Consider the following 17,998-nt stretch of genomic DNA (forward strand, 5'->3'; position numbering starts at 1 on the left):
TAATTCAGGACCACATGCCGTTAAGAGGCCCTCTATGCGAAGAAGGGGCACCCCGTGGAGACACATGAGGGTAGAGGAGCTAGTGAGCACTTATTCCCTTTTTATATTCTGTGTTAACTGTAATTCATAAGTCCCAAACCGATATAGCACGGTATAAAAGGGGCCGGCACAGGAGGGAAGCAAGGAAACCAGGAGGTAGCTGGTAAAACGGTAAGAGTTCCCAGACTTTAAAATATATGTTGGGAGGTGCCACAATACGGTAAATGATATCAGACTAATGTTCTCCAGCTTGTACAAGTTGATCAATTTTACGGTGTATGGCCATTGGGTTAAGGACCGTGCAAGAGGATTTGGTTTAATCCCAGAATCACACAGAACCATTAGAGGTTACATCGCTGAGGGAAGAGTGAAATGGCAAAAACCTTTGCCCAGTCATACCGGCAACATAGCGCTGGTGAGGACACTTGCCAGTTGCCAGCATAAGCTAAGCACGATTTCAACAATGCTGAAGATGAGCTAAGCTACGCGGTGCACGCTACAGTGATACTGCTGGAGGGTAGATTAAGGTTTTCAGTCTACAGCTAAAGCCTCAGAGAGGTGAAAACGAGAGAAAGGGGGTACCACTAGGCCATTGTGTTAAAGGACTAGGAGCAAGGTAAACTCGCATTATAGTGTCACTCAGAGAGAATAAGCTCCTCCGCTTTGACATGCCTTGACTACAAAGGGCCTCGGGTCTAGGGCCAGTAAGCCCAGCCAGACACAATGGGTGCTGCTGGGAAGCAAGCACCAGGCTCCAGACATTAGACAGCAGTATTTCTCGAGGACGGGTTAAGATACCCTGCCCCCCCCTATGATCTGGGGGGAGTAAGAGCAACCAGGACAGGGGTCCAGTCAACAAATAGCACACCAGGATCCGATGGCGGTAGTCTAAGTTAGTCTGGGCTGAATAGAAGAGTATGGTGCCACAGGAGAAGTCAAGTGACCTGAAGACCTCCGGTTTGTGGGCAAGATGGAGTACAACTGTCAGAGGAAGGCAGGCATGTACTCTGGAGCAACCTGTGGGGTGTCATGGCTCTAGCAGGTTGCAGATAAAAAGGTAAGAGTAAGGAGGGGGGTGCGGCAGGAAGACGTAAGCCTCCCTGATGGCGTGGCGGAGAGCTACAGGGATATTGGTTGGTAAGGAGGCACACCGAAGGGCAGTGTGACGGAATAGGACCACTCACCTTCGGATGCCTCACGGCGGGGCGATTTGACCTTCAAAGAGGGGGTAGCAGATGGAGACGGCGCTCGCAGCCCAGCCCACTCCAGATGGCAGGGCACAAAAAAATCCAACAAGGTAGCGAGTCGTGGCCTGACTCCGGGGACAGAAGCTACCCCAGCGCAAAGAGAGCGCAAATCCAACTGTACAAAGAGATGACCCAGAAAGGAAAAGAAACAAGACAAGCATCCAAATGAGCTAACCAACGTACTGTCAGTCCAATTTGCAAATTGGTGATGTACATATGATTTATGACAGATATTACTCATGACAAATGCATATGATTTATGATGCAAATATGACAGTTATACGACAATGATTTATGTCCACGGCATGCAAATAATGCCAAAGTATATCCATGTATTCCTAATAAAAGTGCGGCCAACCAATGACCACTACAAACACAAATGCATGTTGGCATGTTCATTCGAAAGAATACAGTGGGGAAATGTAGCATGTACTCTGGAGTGGGAACAGTGCGGGGGTTATACCCCTCTGCACAGCACCGCATAATACAAGCCTGTGCACAGAGCCTCCGTCATGGAGACCCTCACTCACACCTGATCGTTGGCAGAGACAGGGCAGTATTGTATTATGTCTCTTTCCTACATTGAGCAGTGTCTGGCGAATGTCATTAGCTTTATTTGACATGTCAGGATAATTTTCTAGGGTCCAGGATGGCTATAGCAGCTATGCACTCCTTGTAAGAAATATTGCAGCCATCTTTACCATTCAATCCGTTTAGCTGAATAGAGATGACATAATATGTTATTGACCCAGAAGAATAAAGTTATAATTCTGGATTCCCCACTTGATGTATGCCATTGGGTGATCCTGTGCAAGCCACATTATTCCTTTATGCCCTGTTTCATGGGTAGGATTCGAAACCCTTCCAAAGGTGTAGAATCAGCTATACTTGTGGACAATGAACTTGGTCCTTCCATGGGAGAGGCAGCACAAGAACACTGTACTTCTCGGGGAGTCCAGGGCAGCTCAGTGAAGGAATGTAGTTGTGCAGGTTGGTAAAAAAGGAAATATTCACATAGCATAATGTTTCAGTACCCAATCAGATAGAAATATGTGCTGCTAAGTAATGTATCCATGGTGGGTATATATAGTGCACCCCCCTTGAAATGGGCGTATGTAAGTTTAAAAAAGCCTGCCTGTGCCTTACCTGATGAACTGCCTGACTTCCGTGAGTTCACAAGTCAAGTCCGGCTACTGCCCTACTCCAGACATGAACCATTGAACCATTGAACTGGCTGCTGCAGGCATGACAATAATGCTAATCGGATTCAGACACTGCCTGACTCGAGTGACGTAGTGTAAGGTGGCTTCCTGCTACCATCCACACCGATTGGTCCTGCATGCGGGGGAAGAAGCCATAGGTTGAGTTTGCTTAGAAAGATTCCTTGGCTTCACGGATGCCACACCCTTTCACAACTCGCCACAGGGGTTGGTCTGATTGACGTGGAGAGTTAGCGATCCCGGACTTGTATTTAAATTGCCCAGGGCTAACTTTACCTCCATACCATCAAGAGGTGGAGACTGTGCCTTGCAGCTAGCTCTTTGCCAAGCTGATGACAACACAGTCTTCGGGGCTGTGAGGTTGTCAGCCGACAAATACTTAGGCTTCTTTGGGCCTGCTCATGTGTCACGTGAGTGACATTGTCGACAATAGTCACTGGACAATGGTGGCAGTGCCGGTGAGTGGGGCAGGCAGTGCCCCGTGTTCTAATAGTGAGAAGACTAAAATAAAGCGTGTATTTTTTTCTGAAAACAAATATGAACATTGCCATTGCTTATTGTGGAATGTGATGGGGCTTAGCCTCGACGCCCTCAGAGAGAAACCACCCCTGTATGTATGCAAATAGTATTGGCAATAATAGTGCTGTGATGCAGGCTCTGGATCAGAACAGTGGTCAAGCAATACTGCACCCGAACACGGAACTCAGAGGAAATTGGCCAAGTCTTTTTGGTAACTACGTGGAATTCTGTGGAGTGGAACTCAATGAGCTCCACCAAGGCCTAAATCATTCAAATTCAGCACTAACCAACAGGAGGTGGAATTAAAATGCCCTACAAAGAAGTGGAAAATCAACAAAATGTTGCCTGCAAAACTGTTGTATATATTATGTTTTGCCCTTGTGGCAATTAGTACATAGGATCTACCATCTGCCCTGTAAAAAAGTGCATATTTGGGCACATGAGTGCAATCACTAATGATGACAGAAACTATAGTACTGCCAGACATTTTATTAAAACACATGAAGGGGATTGGAAAAAAAAGTACAGTACTTTGCCATTGATTTGACACCCAAAAAAGTAACAGGAGGCAATGGAACATTATTTCTTAGAAGATTAGAGTCTAGGGGCCGGATGTAGGTCGTTCGGTAACGGCCGAAAATCTGTATTTTCGGCCGTTACCGACCGAGATTCACAAAATGGTATGTAGGGCCACATATTTTACAGATTCGGTAAATTTACCGATCGGTAAATTTACCGAATCTGTAAAATACCGAATCGGTATTTTTACCGATTCGGTAACAATGAGATGTAGGTGGGACTCTTCTGAGTCCCACAAGCCTTACAGAATTGGTATTTTACCATGAAATCCAACTTCATGGTAAAATACCGATTCCGGTGTGCATGCACATGTGTGCATGCACACCTGTGCCATATGACAGGCAGACCTGCCCTAAGGGCAGGTATGCCTGCCACATGGCCCCCGAATCTTTTTTGGGGGTGCTAGAGGGTGTCAAAGTGACACCCCCTGCACCCTTGTCAAAATCGATATTTACCGATTCCGTAAATACAGACCGGTAATGCCCCATTCATTCCTAAGCCCATAGGAATGAATGGGGCATTACCGGTTGGTATTTACCGAATCGGTAAATACAGATATTTACTGATTCGGTAAAAGGAACATCTGGATGTTCCTACATATCCACCCCTTAGATTTACCGATTTTTAATTACCGAATCGGTAGAATTCGGTAATTAAAAATCGGTAAATCTATTTTACCTACATCTGGGCCTAGATGTATTCTGGAAGCCGCATGTCTCGCACCAAAAGAGATAAATTTGGACGAAGAACTACATGTACATTTATAAAATCTTTTTAATTAGAGATGAGAGTTACCTTCCCCTTCCTTTCTGGAAAATGTAGAAGTGACTGTGAATATATGATTAGGTATATTCGAGTTTTGATTGTTTATATTTAGGTGTTCTTTTTGCTTGTCCTTTAAGAATCCTTGCCTGTAATTGGTAAATGTCCCTTCTTCGTCTCTTATTATCATTTGTTATTTTCTCTCCTGTGCAGTGCCTAACATCACTCCACTTTTGTCTTAATGAGTTCGCTTTTGAAGACTTCTTTTTTTTCATTTTTCTCATCCACACATTGTTGCCTGCTTTCCTTGTGTCTTTTGAGATCACTTTATTTTTTGCATTTTTTGACAACGTTTGAGATTTGAAAGGGATTATGGGTAACAGTAACTGGTGAGAACCACACAAGTCACCTCATTCTGGTTTCCCCTGGGTGTCTTGTTTTCAAAAATGTATAGGTCTTTCACGTTTCCCTATGTCCTGGCTGAGCTAGGGTTCAAAATCCACAGCTGGGCACTTTGCATAAAAAATTGTAAGTTTTCACTGTAAAAACATTGTGCATCCAGGTTGAGTTTGGGCCATTTCCTGCCGCAGGAACAAGGCCAACCCACTTATGATTCCAGAACTTTCCATTACAGAAATTTGAGGGAAATATGTTTTTTTGATCAATTTTGAGATTTGCATTGGATTCTGGGTAACATAACCTAGTAAGAGCCACACAAGTCATCCCATCCTGGCTTCCCTTTGGTGTCTAGTTTAAAAAAAGTGTATAGGTTTGCTAGGTTTTCCTAGGTTCCAGCTGAGCTAGGGATCAAAATCCACAGCTAGGAGCATTGCAAAAAAAGGGTCTATTTTCAATGGAAGAATTTAATGTGTTCATATTGCGTTTTTGAATGATTTGTGTTGTGAACACTAGGCCCACCCACACAACTGGGGTAGTGTTTTTATCAGTAGACTTAGGGGAAGACAGAATAGTGAAACAAATGTTGTTACAAATTGACTTTCTTTGCATTTATGCCTTCCAAATGTAGGGCAATTTGTAAAAAAAGGAAGTCATTTTGAAAATTGACCTCTAATTCACATGCTTGTATGGGTACCCACAATTTTGTAGATTTGCCAAAAAAAACTCTTCTTATAAACTCTATATTTTGTTACCATCTCAAAAATATATTGGTTTTCATGGTGCCTATTTTTCACACTTTATATTTTACGAAATTATATGTGATACACCTGCTACACAATGAAAAGCCAATGCATGACGCAGCTATGTTATTGGCTCTCGGTTCCACGGGTTCTTGTTGAACCTAAAAGTCCTATATATCACCACAACCGGAAGGATTCAGCAGATGTAACAGCATATTGCTTTAAAGATTCTGTCATATTTGAAAGAAGTTATAGGTGAAAACGTTGACATAAATGGTTGGGTTTTTTAAAACTCAATTTCAATATTTTCTATTTTTAACTGTTAGTTTCTATAAAAAAATCCTTGAAGGACCTATACAATTGACACCTTGCTGAATTCAGAATTGTGTCTATTTTTCAGAAATGTATAGCTTTCCAGGATCCATTTTATTTGCATACCCATTTCTACCACTAACTGAAAGGAAGTTGAAAGCACAAAAAAATAGGAAAAATAGGCTATGGCCTAGTAAAATGCAAAAACTGTATAGAAAATGTAGATGTTCTGACAAAAGTATGCCTGTTCCTGAAACCTGAGAAGGTGGTAATTTCAGCAGCACAAACTCTTTCTTGATGCCATTTGCAGGGAAAAACTAGACACTTTATTCATCTGCAATTTGTCCCTATTAAAAAAAACAACTAAATGTTGCTGTATTTTGGCTAATTTCTGAGTTCCCTCCAGGTGAATCTACAAACTCTGGGTACCTTTCAAATCATCAGCGTGTTAGAAAAAAAGGGCACACATTTGATGTTGATACCTTATGTGGACAAAACGTTACAGGACCTAAGCACAAACTACCCCAAATAGCCAGAAAAAGGCTTTGCTCTGGGTTCGGGGGGGAGGGGGGTTAGCAGTGAAGAAGTTAATGAAATATACCTATAAATGCTTAAACCTCAAGTGTGAACTACTCTTCATTTTCATACATTAAATGACAGTGTCACACAAATTAATAACATCTCCCTTGCATAACTAATTAACGGTATGTTATGGGCCTTTTGCTGGATTTCAAGCTTATTGTTTTCATACTACAAGGTAATAAGCAGCGTAACTGTGATGTCATATAGAGACACAAAGTCAAAATACGCCCATTTCTGTGCCTTCCGTGAGGATATATTACACAAGAAAAACACTTTTGGCTTTGTGTTCGCTTTACCGAGGATATATTATGCAAGAAAAACACTTTTGGCTTGTGTGTTAGCTTTACCTGATGCCCTATTTTAGGGCTTTTTTCGAACAAAGCCACCCGTGTAACAAACACAGTGTTATATTGAACCATCTAAGTCTACCTGCCAGAACCAAGGGGTTGTTTGAAACCAACTGTTATATTGATTGGACAGCAGCTACAGCAACAGACTGAAGGGTTGATTTAAATAGTGTTACTCCCTATTCTTCCTCCTATTCATTTTATTATGTTTTGTGTGATACTTTGTGAACATTTGAAAACTGCTTTATAGCTACATGCAAAGAGAGGAGAGCTGGTGATATAATGGCTACAGCTGCTGACCTTGGACTGGGGGAGCCAGGTTTGAGTTTCGGCTTCAGCTCAACATTATTGGGTTCAGGGTAAAGCCCTTATTATGTCCTCATGTTTAAAAAAAAAAATGTGTCCTTGTGCCTGCAATGTTGGTGAGGGTTGTGTTGTCCATAGAAATTGACGAATGCCAGGAACATAATGTGGGCTCTTGTCCATGTGCTCTTCTCCTCCACTCATGCTGCAAATGTTTTAGGGGTTCTAGAGATTTGATTTGGTGTATGTCCCTTTATTTTGGGCAACACACAATATTCATTCATTTAAAACTTTATTTCAGTCTCCGAACCGTGAACGTGCAAAGGACAGTAAATACATTATTTACATAGTTACGTAAAATAATTTCTTTAGAAATCGTAAGTCAGTTCATGAAGATCTTTTACAAGAAATGTAGACCATATCAAAACTATACAAGTTAAAAGCATCACAAATGATTGGGGGAGGTAAAAACAACCAAAGCCACTGGTGTCGTAGCATTCATGGCAGTAGGACCCACTGTGCTATCTAATCTTTCCATATGCACATACAGAGTCCCGGGCCTGATAGTCTGAGATGAAAGTCTAACTTTACGAATTACAGTATTCACAAAGGGCATGACGAGTTGTAAAGTTAGAATTTTGGTCTAAATTGAGACGAAGTCTAACTTAGACCAAATGTATCACTTTACTACTAATAAAGTTAGACTTTTGATCTAAGTTTAGACCAAGGGTCCGATATAGATGGCTAATTACCGGTCAGTAAACCCGAAAATCTGTAAATTTCAGGCTTACCGACCGTATTGAGCCATTTGCTATGTAGGTGATGATTCGGTAAATACCAAATCAGTATTTACCGATTCTGTATTTTCCAAATCATTATTTACCGATTCAGTAAATGGCATGTAGGAAGCAGATTTAAAAGTGCTTATGTGCTTTAAGGATTAGTTATTTACCACCAACTATAAGTTGGTGCTAAATCCCGAATGCCTTTGAAAATGCAAATCTGTGCATTTTCAACTGTTCCATGTGGCAGACATACACGTGCACGCAAGCACGATTCAGGATGTGCAACAGGGTGTCAAAGTGACACCCTGCCACCCTTCAATGTGTTCCCCCTTTTACCGAATCGGTATTTACCGATTCAGTAATTCACATTCACTCTTATGGGCCTCCAGGCCCAAAGGAATGAATGGGAAGGTGAATACCGATTCGGTATTTAACAAATCGTACCAACTCAGTAATACTTACTGAATAAATACCTACATCCCATTTACCAATTCTAAAATACCAACTCGGTAAAATTTGGTATTTCAGAATCGGTAAATCTTCATTACCTACATCTGGCCCCAAAAGTCTAACTTTAGTAGTAGTAAAATTAGACTTTTGGTCTAAGTTAGACTTTGGGTGTAAATTTAGATCAAAATTCTAACCTTAGAACTCGTAAATGCTCTTTGTGAATACCGAAAGTCACAAAGTTAGACTTTCGTCTCAAATTACTTCTGTGAATCTTTGGTGCTTGGTGGACCTAAAATAAATCACTGATAAGTGAAGTGTCAAAGTTGGCCTTGAGGTTTTTCTTCTGATTCCCCAACTTTGGCCTAGTAATGCGACTGCACAGGCAAACAATGGTCTTACGTCAGATTTAAGAATGTGCAAGGCTGCACCATGCTCTCTAGTTCCTAGCTACTTGCAAATAGGCGTTAGCCATCTTCCACTTGGGCGGGAATATGGTTGGCAAGCAAAGAGAACATGGGCGGTTGATTCATTGGGAGCTGATCAGTTTAGGCAACACTTAGATTGGGCTGTGTTGCACGACCAGGAGTTTGTAAGTGAATTCAGAAGGAGTGTGCCAAGCCTAAACTGAATGCGCAATTTTCTATCAGTTAGTAACTGTAGTAGGTCAAGGTGCCCTTCCAGTGAGCTAGTCATTTTGAAATCAACAAATTCTGCAGTTAGCCAACCCATCTTGGTATTCCTGATTTCATTCTGGCCTACCCAATCCCAGTACATGGCTATATGTTAAGGTTTTCTGGGTCTATTCAACCGCGGGAGTTCAGACGGTGCAGGGGGTGTAGGTGTGCAGCCACTTGGTCTTTTAATGAATTGCGTGGGGCACGAAGAGTATTTCTTGGTTCTGACACTCTGCTACATATTCACACCACTACAAACCATATAATTGCACTACACACAACACAGTTCACCTCCAGATAATGACACTACACGTAATTGTACTACAACCTACATTTCACACAACAGATTTATACTGCACATATATCCATGAAAATACAAGACATATACATTACAGTCCACATAAACAATTTCCACTGCACAACATGCCACATAATTCCACACCGTATGATTCTACTCCACACTATGCCACATAATACGACTGCAAACTCTGCCACATAATTCCACACCACACAAAGCAATGCCACACAATTCTGCACCACACAACATAATTACACTCCACATAATACCATTAAGCACCACATAATTACACTACACATGATTACACTCTACTCAATACAACATAAATACACCCCACATAAATGCACTCTATGCCACATACCAGCAATACACATAAATGCACTATACACCATGGTATGTAATTCAAATAAGCTTAATGGCACTAAACACCATAACATTCCACACCACAGAATTCAACTCTACACATCTCAAATACACACCACATAATTCCACACTAAACCACATATTACAAATACACAAAACAATTCAACAACACACCACATAAGTCCAATACACACTGCATATTTTCTCATCATGCCACAAAATTTAACACAACACATAAATTAAATATGCAACATGCCACTACACAACACACAGTACCATTCCACATAATTATGTATAATTGCCTGCAAAACACACATTCTCACTGTACATAATTCCAATATACTTAGTAAAATGTAATTTCTATCCACACAATTCCACGCCACACAATTTCACAACAAACAATTCCAATACAACACATCTCTCCCCTGCACTCCTACTAACACTGGCATCTCTACCCCACACAGCCACTGCCCCTGTCATCTTTCTCTCTTACACTCCCACTACCCACTCTCATCTCACAATGCCAATGTCCCCTCTCATGCCTCCCTCCCAGTACCTGTTTCCTCTGTATATTGCCTGCTCACACATGCTACCTTCCTGTACCTTCTCACACTGTCCCCTAGTCCATCTCTCAGCCCCACTTGGTTCCCTTTCCAATTGCCCTTCTATCTCTCTAATGCACTATTCACACCTCTCTAATGTGGTTAACTTCAGGTCTTGAAGCACAGTTTCTATCCCATGACTTTTAAAAGTGTTTATCCCTCTTACCCACATTCTCCTGCTCTTCTTAGGGTGACTTCTGAGTACACAAACCTCCCTCTTTATGTGTCTATGGCCTGCTCCCTCTGTCTTTCTATCTTTTTCACACACTATTTCTGTTCCTCTGTCCCAAATCCAATAACCACTTTCTACACAATCTACATATCACTAATTTTTCCTTTCTATTTGCTGCAGGTCTATTCACCATGCCACATAATTCCACTATACAAATACACACCACACATTTCCAAAACTAAAAATTCCAATACAACCCACAAAAATAAACTCCACAACACATACATTCACCACACTCAAAAACAAAACACATTGCTAACATCATTATCATTTACAGCAACAATAGCTCCTAATCTCACTAATGTGAGCCCCATTGAACTGCAAATGTTTGTTTACAATGTTCCTTGTAAACAGACATTTCCTAATTCTTTCACTGGAGAAGAAAGATATGTGAGGGAGCAAGGGAATAAGAAAGATAAAATATGAGCAGCAGGCTCAGTGACTCAGAGCTGGGTAAATTAATAAAAACAACAAATGGGTGCCTCCCTCTATCTTAGCGTGAGAACATTTTATCACACCCTGTGAGCCATGAATATGAAGTACTCTCATCATGCCCCAGGTGCATTAAGTGGTATTTAAAGCCCAGCGCTTTGGAAGAGTGCTCAATCCCAGAAGAGCGGCGAAGGAGCATATTTGTGCCACACAACTGAGAGCAGGTAGGTTTCCTTTCATAATACTTTTACTGCTATAAAGATGGAAGGTTTTATCAATTGTACACATTTGTTTCTCACTTTCAGGACAAAATGAAGCAACATGCCTACAACTTGAATGATTTCACCACAAATGTTTTCCCGCTTCTGCCTTATTTTAGCTTCCCCTTAAAACTCCATGTCAATACTTCCATTTGATTCGCCTTCTAGTTTCTTCAGCTGTCTTTTTAAAACTCCAAGATCATTTCCTTTCCTCAATGCCAAGTCTTCATGTTCCATGTCTCCTCTACATGCATCTCTCATCATGCTCCTTATCCATCTGCTATATCTTCACCATTTCTTCTGTGTCTCCTCACTACTACCTTCAACCACTTACATATCTTTCTTCGCCAGACTGCTTTATTCATAATTATCCAGGCATCTTCTCCTGCAGGGTAGTTTATACTCCCCAACTATATTCACCCTGCAAATCTCAATCACCTTTATCTTTCTTTACTGACTATGCTGTGTTTGTCTCTTCCCAAAGTTCTCTCACAACCGTCTTCTCTCCACTCCACATCTGTATCAGCTTTATTGCCTTCTCTTGCAGTATTTACTTCATCCACGTTTTCTCACTCTTCACCTACTCATATTTCAGAAGACTTGGCCAGAGCAATCTTAGCAGTTAAATATAAGTGACCTTCCTTCTCATTCTTTCCAAAATCTAGGATTCTAAATTTCATAACACATTTTAATCCAAACATACTTGTAAGTTTCACTTAATGAGATGCATTGTCTAATCTTGTTTTACCACACCACTGCAGTCCACCTCTTTTATTTCTACCTGACTTCATCTTCCAGCTGCTTTATACTATCACCACTACTTTCTTCATCCATGTTACATTGGAAAATCATCTCTCAATTAAAAGTTCCCTCTTACCTTTAAAGTCATAGAGGGGGGGTTACTAAGAATTCACACAACACAGTGCAGCAAGGCAAGTTGCTGCACTGTCTTTCGTAAATGGGAAATATATTTGATGCTATTCATCTATATCCCAGCGCAGGCAAACTTGTGACTGGCTAGCACTAGTACAGACAACCTTTCTCCATGCTGCAAGAGGGCTGGCATTATGGGCAGAACTGTTTATCTTCAGGCAGTTATACCTTCCTGCACAAAAACATTCCAAAGAAGCATATTCCTCTTTCCATGCTTGATGCATCATGCATTTAAAAAAGGAAAAAATCAGAAGACATAAACATATTTTCCTCATTATGTCTCTCTGTGGTAGGTGCACTGATTTCATGCAATTCCAGCTGTACAAACATTAGTGAATCAGGAATTACATTAAATCCATGGGTGGAAGCGCACGAACAACCATGCTCCATCCATGCCTCCCCTGCCAGAAAAAAAGTTACGTTGATCACCAACAGAAGGATATTACAAAAATGAATTGTTGGAATGTGGTTTATTAGTAGGGGTAAGTAACTATCTACCACTAGTAATAAGGCCACAATCATAATATAAGGTCCAGTCAAAGTCTCAATAAATCATTCTGTTGCTCGACCCTTGGTAGCTGGCTACGAGCAGGCTAGTTTAACTTAGGAGTCAGTTTTGTAAAGCATTTAAAAGCACCAATACATTAAATAAGTAAGACACACACAACAAAAATCCAACCTCAATTTATAACAATAGGAAATATGTTTATGATTAAAATGACCAATGTAGGGAACCGGAGATATGAATGTTTAAACAATAAACACTTCCTAGTGCCTAAAAGCTGAAAGTGCCAACTTTGCACATCTTGTCTCGCTAGACCCGGGCAAAGTCAAAGTTTCAGACCAACCGCGACGGAGTTCGGGTCAGATACAATAAGCGGTAGGCCCCGCTCAAGTTTTTACCTTCTGACTTTAGTCACTTTTTTGGAGTTTTTTCTCTGGAGAGCCAGTCAGGCTCAAGTTGACGTCAGCGGCTTGGCTCAGTGCAAGGGCTCAGTGAAATCCTCGAAGCCTTGCGCTCCTGGAGCTTTGAGTGGGATGGAGCTGAAATCCAGGCTGGGTCATGGTTCAACGTCAGCGGCTTAACTCTTTCTTTTTGCCCAAAATTCTCCAAAGTTCTCTAAACATATGGATCTACTTCCAGAAGGACTTTGGGATTCCAAAGGGCCTACAACACTTTTCAATGCCCCAGGTCAAATGCTTGAAAGTCTTGCTGAAGGTGGTCAGCTGAGTTCTCCTTGCTGGAGATGATGCACGTGGAGCTCTTATCCTGTTGCTTTCAGAGAGTCTACTCGGTCTCTTTTTAAAGCAATGCAAAGTACTTATGGCTGTAGTTCCCAAAGTGCGCAGGAGGTGCTGTCATTCAGAGTGCAGTCAACTTAGTGCAGGCCAGGGTTCTAGCACGGCAGCCCTTCTTCTTCTTGCAGTTTCAGACAGGGATCTCAGTTGCTGGGCAGCTCTCCCATATTCATCCAGTGATCTTAGATGACAAGCAGGGGGAACCCCTGACCAATGGGGTACAGGGTGACACTCAGATGTATGACATCTTCATCCAAAGTGTGGCACATTCTGGTCCCAGAAAGCACTATTCTTTCAAAATCCAAGATGGATAAACTCTCTGCTGAAGGTTAGGATCTGGCTAAGCGAACCTACTGACATGGCTAAGTTTCCCTGACATTCCCCTTCTAGTCCCGCTGCAAATTCAATTACTACCTGTCTGGGGGTGCAGGATGTGGGGTGAACCTGTGCTTTGGCCATGTCATTCCCTCCAAGACAACCAGTTTGGCTACCCGGCCCCCTTCCTGCCTTTTGCTCTGCAGCTTGCAAATATCCTACCACAAAATGTCCTTTCTCTCTATGCAGGCCACTTCACTTCTCATCAGAGCAGTTTGGCTCAGCCTGCCCAAGGCTGATCAATCAGGGGAAGTTATTGGAAGGTTGGATTTTAGCACAACAGAAAAGCAAGTTCTATAACTTCTTTTCTGTGATAGTTATAATAAATCTAAACCTTGGCAAGTTTTTGGATTTATAATATAATTTCCATACTTTGACCTTTGTTTTAGCTCACTTCTATCAATAGTTACACTTCATTAAATTATTCCCATGTCAGCTGATGGAGCCATTGCGCTACAATGGTTCAAATGGCATATAAAATATCTATTATAATGTATGTGCTTATACTTATAAGGCACCCCATCCCTGGGACACCTAGGGGAGACCTTTGGAATAATGTATGTGTAAAAATAAGGTAGTTTAAGACTTGCATAGTACCTTTAATTCTAAACTCTAATTTGCACATAATGTAATTATTTAAAGCAGCCTGCAAAGTAAGGCTGCCTTTAAAATGACAGAAGGCTACACAGCAGGGCAGACTTAAGTACATTGCATGTGCTGGGCCTCTATACCTACATGCCCTACTGTATACTATAGAAGTACAGGTAGGTTGTAAGTACAAAATGCATTAATACATAATTACCATGTACTTTTAATCAGATCACAGGCTCAGGGTCTGGTTAGCCGAGCCCATGGCACAATCAGAGTCAGAAAAACAGCAGCTAGTAGTTAGGATGGGAAACAGCATTTACAGCGTGGAGGGAACCACGAGTTCCATTATCACACAAGTATTACCATCCTTGCATTCATAACACATTTGCCTAGAAAACTCATATGAGTGGTAAAGACAGTCATTGCTCTAGATTTAGAGCGTTAGGCAGGGGGTAGGAGGTGTTGGAGACTTGGAAGGACTACCTCCAATTAATTCCTGCAAATGGAAGGAACAGGAAGGATCGGGAAGTGGCTTGGTGATTCGGCCGGGGGCTGCGTTTCATGGATCGATGCGGGGGACTTGTGTCGTGACTTGTGTTAGGGCTGGTTTTAGGGCCCAGGGTTGGGGGGACGCTGGTGTGTTTTTTAAGGCTGGGGTCGTGGTCATTAGTAGGGCTGGGGGCTGGTTTATAGCACTCAGGGCAGGGATCTGGGGCGCATATAGGGTTGAGTTTGGTTTCGGTTTTAGGACTGAAGGCTGGTTTCAGGGCCCAGGGAGGGGGTTGGGGTTTTTAGGGCGGGGACCTGGGTCATTTTTAGGCCTAGGTAAGGGGTTATAGGGCTCGAGCGGGGGCTAGGGTTTACTCCTTATCACACATATGCCTGTACAAGTCATACCTTTATAACTAAATTACTTGTAAAGGCATGCTTGGTAAAGGCATGTGTGGTAAGGATGAAGTTGTGGTAAAGACAGCGTTGTTAAGGCATGAATATAATCACATGTGTGGTTCTGTCATACAACCAGTCAATCTTGTGGCAAGCAGTGGGGAAGGGGCACTTAAAAAAAGCCCTGGTTTCCATAGGAATCAGAAGATGAATACTGTGTTTTAAGTAGAACACTTATAAGGCATGAGGAACAATATATTGCAGGGAATATGCTTGATTTAAATGTTTAAATAAGTCATTCGTATTTTTACAATGTAATGAAAAAACTGTCAATATGTTTACCTGTAATAAAGCACACACAATCTTCTGAAACAAAAAAGCTACGAAGAAGCAAATACACATTTCATAGTGTTAGTAAACGAAATACATCAAAGAACACTCACTGTCTCCGAATTGCAAACTGCCCAGCATGTCACTCCAGCAATCTTACAAAAGGAGTACTTGAGCCACAACACCAAAACCGAAAGGGAACACACATTGTACAATTTCATCATCCACAAAATGGGATGGACTAGATAGATACCAATAAATGGCACGCATGGAAAACACATGAAATGGTACGATTCAAAGAAACTTTCCATGTACTTATTGTACTTTTTTACATTTTATGATATGAGGAGCTAAAAGGTTAAAGCTATCTCTAGCCAGACCTAAACAGGACACCCCTGGAGGAGAGAAATTGCTGGAACAGTAGGATGCATACACATCCAGTACTATAGTACAATAATGCACTAAACGCAATCTGTTTTAAAACTGCAAGAGTGAGAGTCAAGGGAGAGATGGGAAGTTGCAATCATGAGTGAAAAGCTGCATAGTGAGCTACATCAAGTGACCGACACAATAAAATCCCCAACATACCGAACGTCCTAAACTTTCTTCTCTCTCTTGCAGGACAGCTTGATTTTCAAAATGGCGAATAGAAGTTGTTTCCTCCTTGTGCTGGTAACAGGTGAGTTAACACCACATTGACAGGCAGATCCTAGAGAAATACGTCAATGAACCAATTAGTATTTGGAGCATGTTTACTCCCATCCTTTGCTCCTCGTGAGTTGTCAGAGGGGCGTAAAAACTAAAATATCAACAAAGGACACAGGGCCAGATGAATCAATGCATTTTGCGATCGCAAATGGGCCGATTCACAGAATCGGCCCGTTTGCGAATGCAAAAATGCGTTTTCAAATGTATCAAGCGTCAAGAAATCGGAATATGAATAATCGCATTTATTTACTACTACCTAAATTGCAAATGCATTTAGGGAATCGCAAATTGTGATTCCCTAAATGATATTCCTGTAGCCATCGCTATTTGCGACATTCCCTTAAGGAATCGCAAATTACGATTTACTTGAAAAATGCACTTTTTGGCATTTTTCAAAGTGCATTGTGGCACACATCTATGTCCTTAGGGAATGTTTGTGCACCACATGTGCACACATGCACATTTCAGGGGTACAACAGGGTGTCCTTTAGGAACCCTTGAACCCTTGAAATTGTGTGCACAATTTGCGAGTACCTATTGGTTGCTCCCACATTGCGCACAGAATTCACATTCCTTCCTCTTGGCCCATAGGAATGAAACGTATTTGCGACTCGCAATTTGTGAGTGGCAAATACGGAATGCGTAGAAATCACAAAAATTCTTGTGATTCCTATCTACATCGCTCTTTAATAGCGATTCTTTAAAAGTAGCTATTAAGGACTAGCTATCTGCTACAATGATACATCTGCCTCACAACCTCTTAAATGGGCTTAATTTAGAATAACTAAACATTTTGCATAATTGAAATTATGCCTACGTTTACAGATTAGGGTAGAAAAGAAGTTGTGATGTCAGAGACAAGCCAGTTCATTGAGGATATATTTTTTTCTGTAATTTACAGTTTTCACATTGTCTCATATTTTTTTACAATGGTAAAGTCAATGTCACTTTGCACATATGCAATAACCACCTTAGGTTAGTTACCATTTTCAGTTAAGGTTTTCAACAGCTTGATCCAAAGAGATGGCCAGTTGTGTATAGTGGAAAGATGAGAACAGGATCCTTCTCTTAGACAGGCCCGTCTGACTTTAAGAACTATGTGCAGACCTGGGACGAAGAGAGAATGGTCCTAATTTGAGAGCAAAAAGTGAATGTCTTTTGAAGATAAATGAGAATTTCCTTGTTGACCCCATAATGGGATAGAAAAGGGCTTTGTAGAGGATACATTTTTGTTACTGACAGCAAAATACAGTTAGCCTATTGATGGGAAATATGTTCTCATAGTTCTGAATGTCTGGAAGGATATGTGATCAGGTTAAGACTATGAAGTTCAGTATTATGTTGTAAATTCCCAGTAAGACCAGACATTATGGTATTTCCAGTGAGTCACATCATTATAGATTGTGACTGGCAGCTTATGCATACTGGTGTACTTACAACAGAGTATCAAACAGAGGGAACAACTCAGGTACATGATTCAGAATTGCTTGTAGTTAAGCAGCTGGGGTGGAGAGTCCTGTTGTGTGGGGCAGAAGTGATAAAAGGGTGAATCTTTTAATACAGAAGGGTTTGGAGCAGTTCTGAGATTGCTTACATTGAATGTGATAATGGCTTTATGGTGAAAAAAAATTTAATGGGATAGTGTGTTAGTGGAAGAAGTCCCTGGATTGCACGGATATCATTAAATTGCCTACAACATAGTTTCCACCCTCCCTATTCATTTTGGTGCTCT

General features: G+C 41.4%; 1 protein-coding gene across 1 annotated transcript in view; it reads left to right on the forward strand.

The window, feature by feature from the left end:
- The first annotated feature begins 11,012 nt into the window (after nucleotides 1–11,012).
- Nucleotides 11,013–17,998, forward strand: part of LOC147701340 (mucin-6-like) — a 28,944-nt gene continuing 21,958 nt past the window's right edge. Inside the window, exons 1-2 of the mRNA XM_086930047.1 lie at nucleotides 11,013–11,109; nucleotides 16,180–16,237. Of these exons, the coding sequence (XP_086786173.1) occupies nucleotides 16,198–16,237 (40 nt within the window). The 5' untranslated portion in view covers nucleotides 11,013–11,109; nucleotides 16,180–16,197. The remainder of the gene's footprint in view (nucleotides 11,110–16,179; nucleotides 16,238–17,998) is intronic.

This window comes from Lissotriton vulgaris, chromosome 7, assembly GCF_964263255.1.
Source record: "Lissotriton vulgaris chromosome 7, aLisVul1.2, whole genome shotgun sequence".
NCBI lineage: Eukaryota > Metazoa > Chordata > Amphibia > Caudata > Salamandridae > Lissotriton > Lissotriton vulgaris.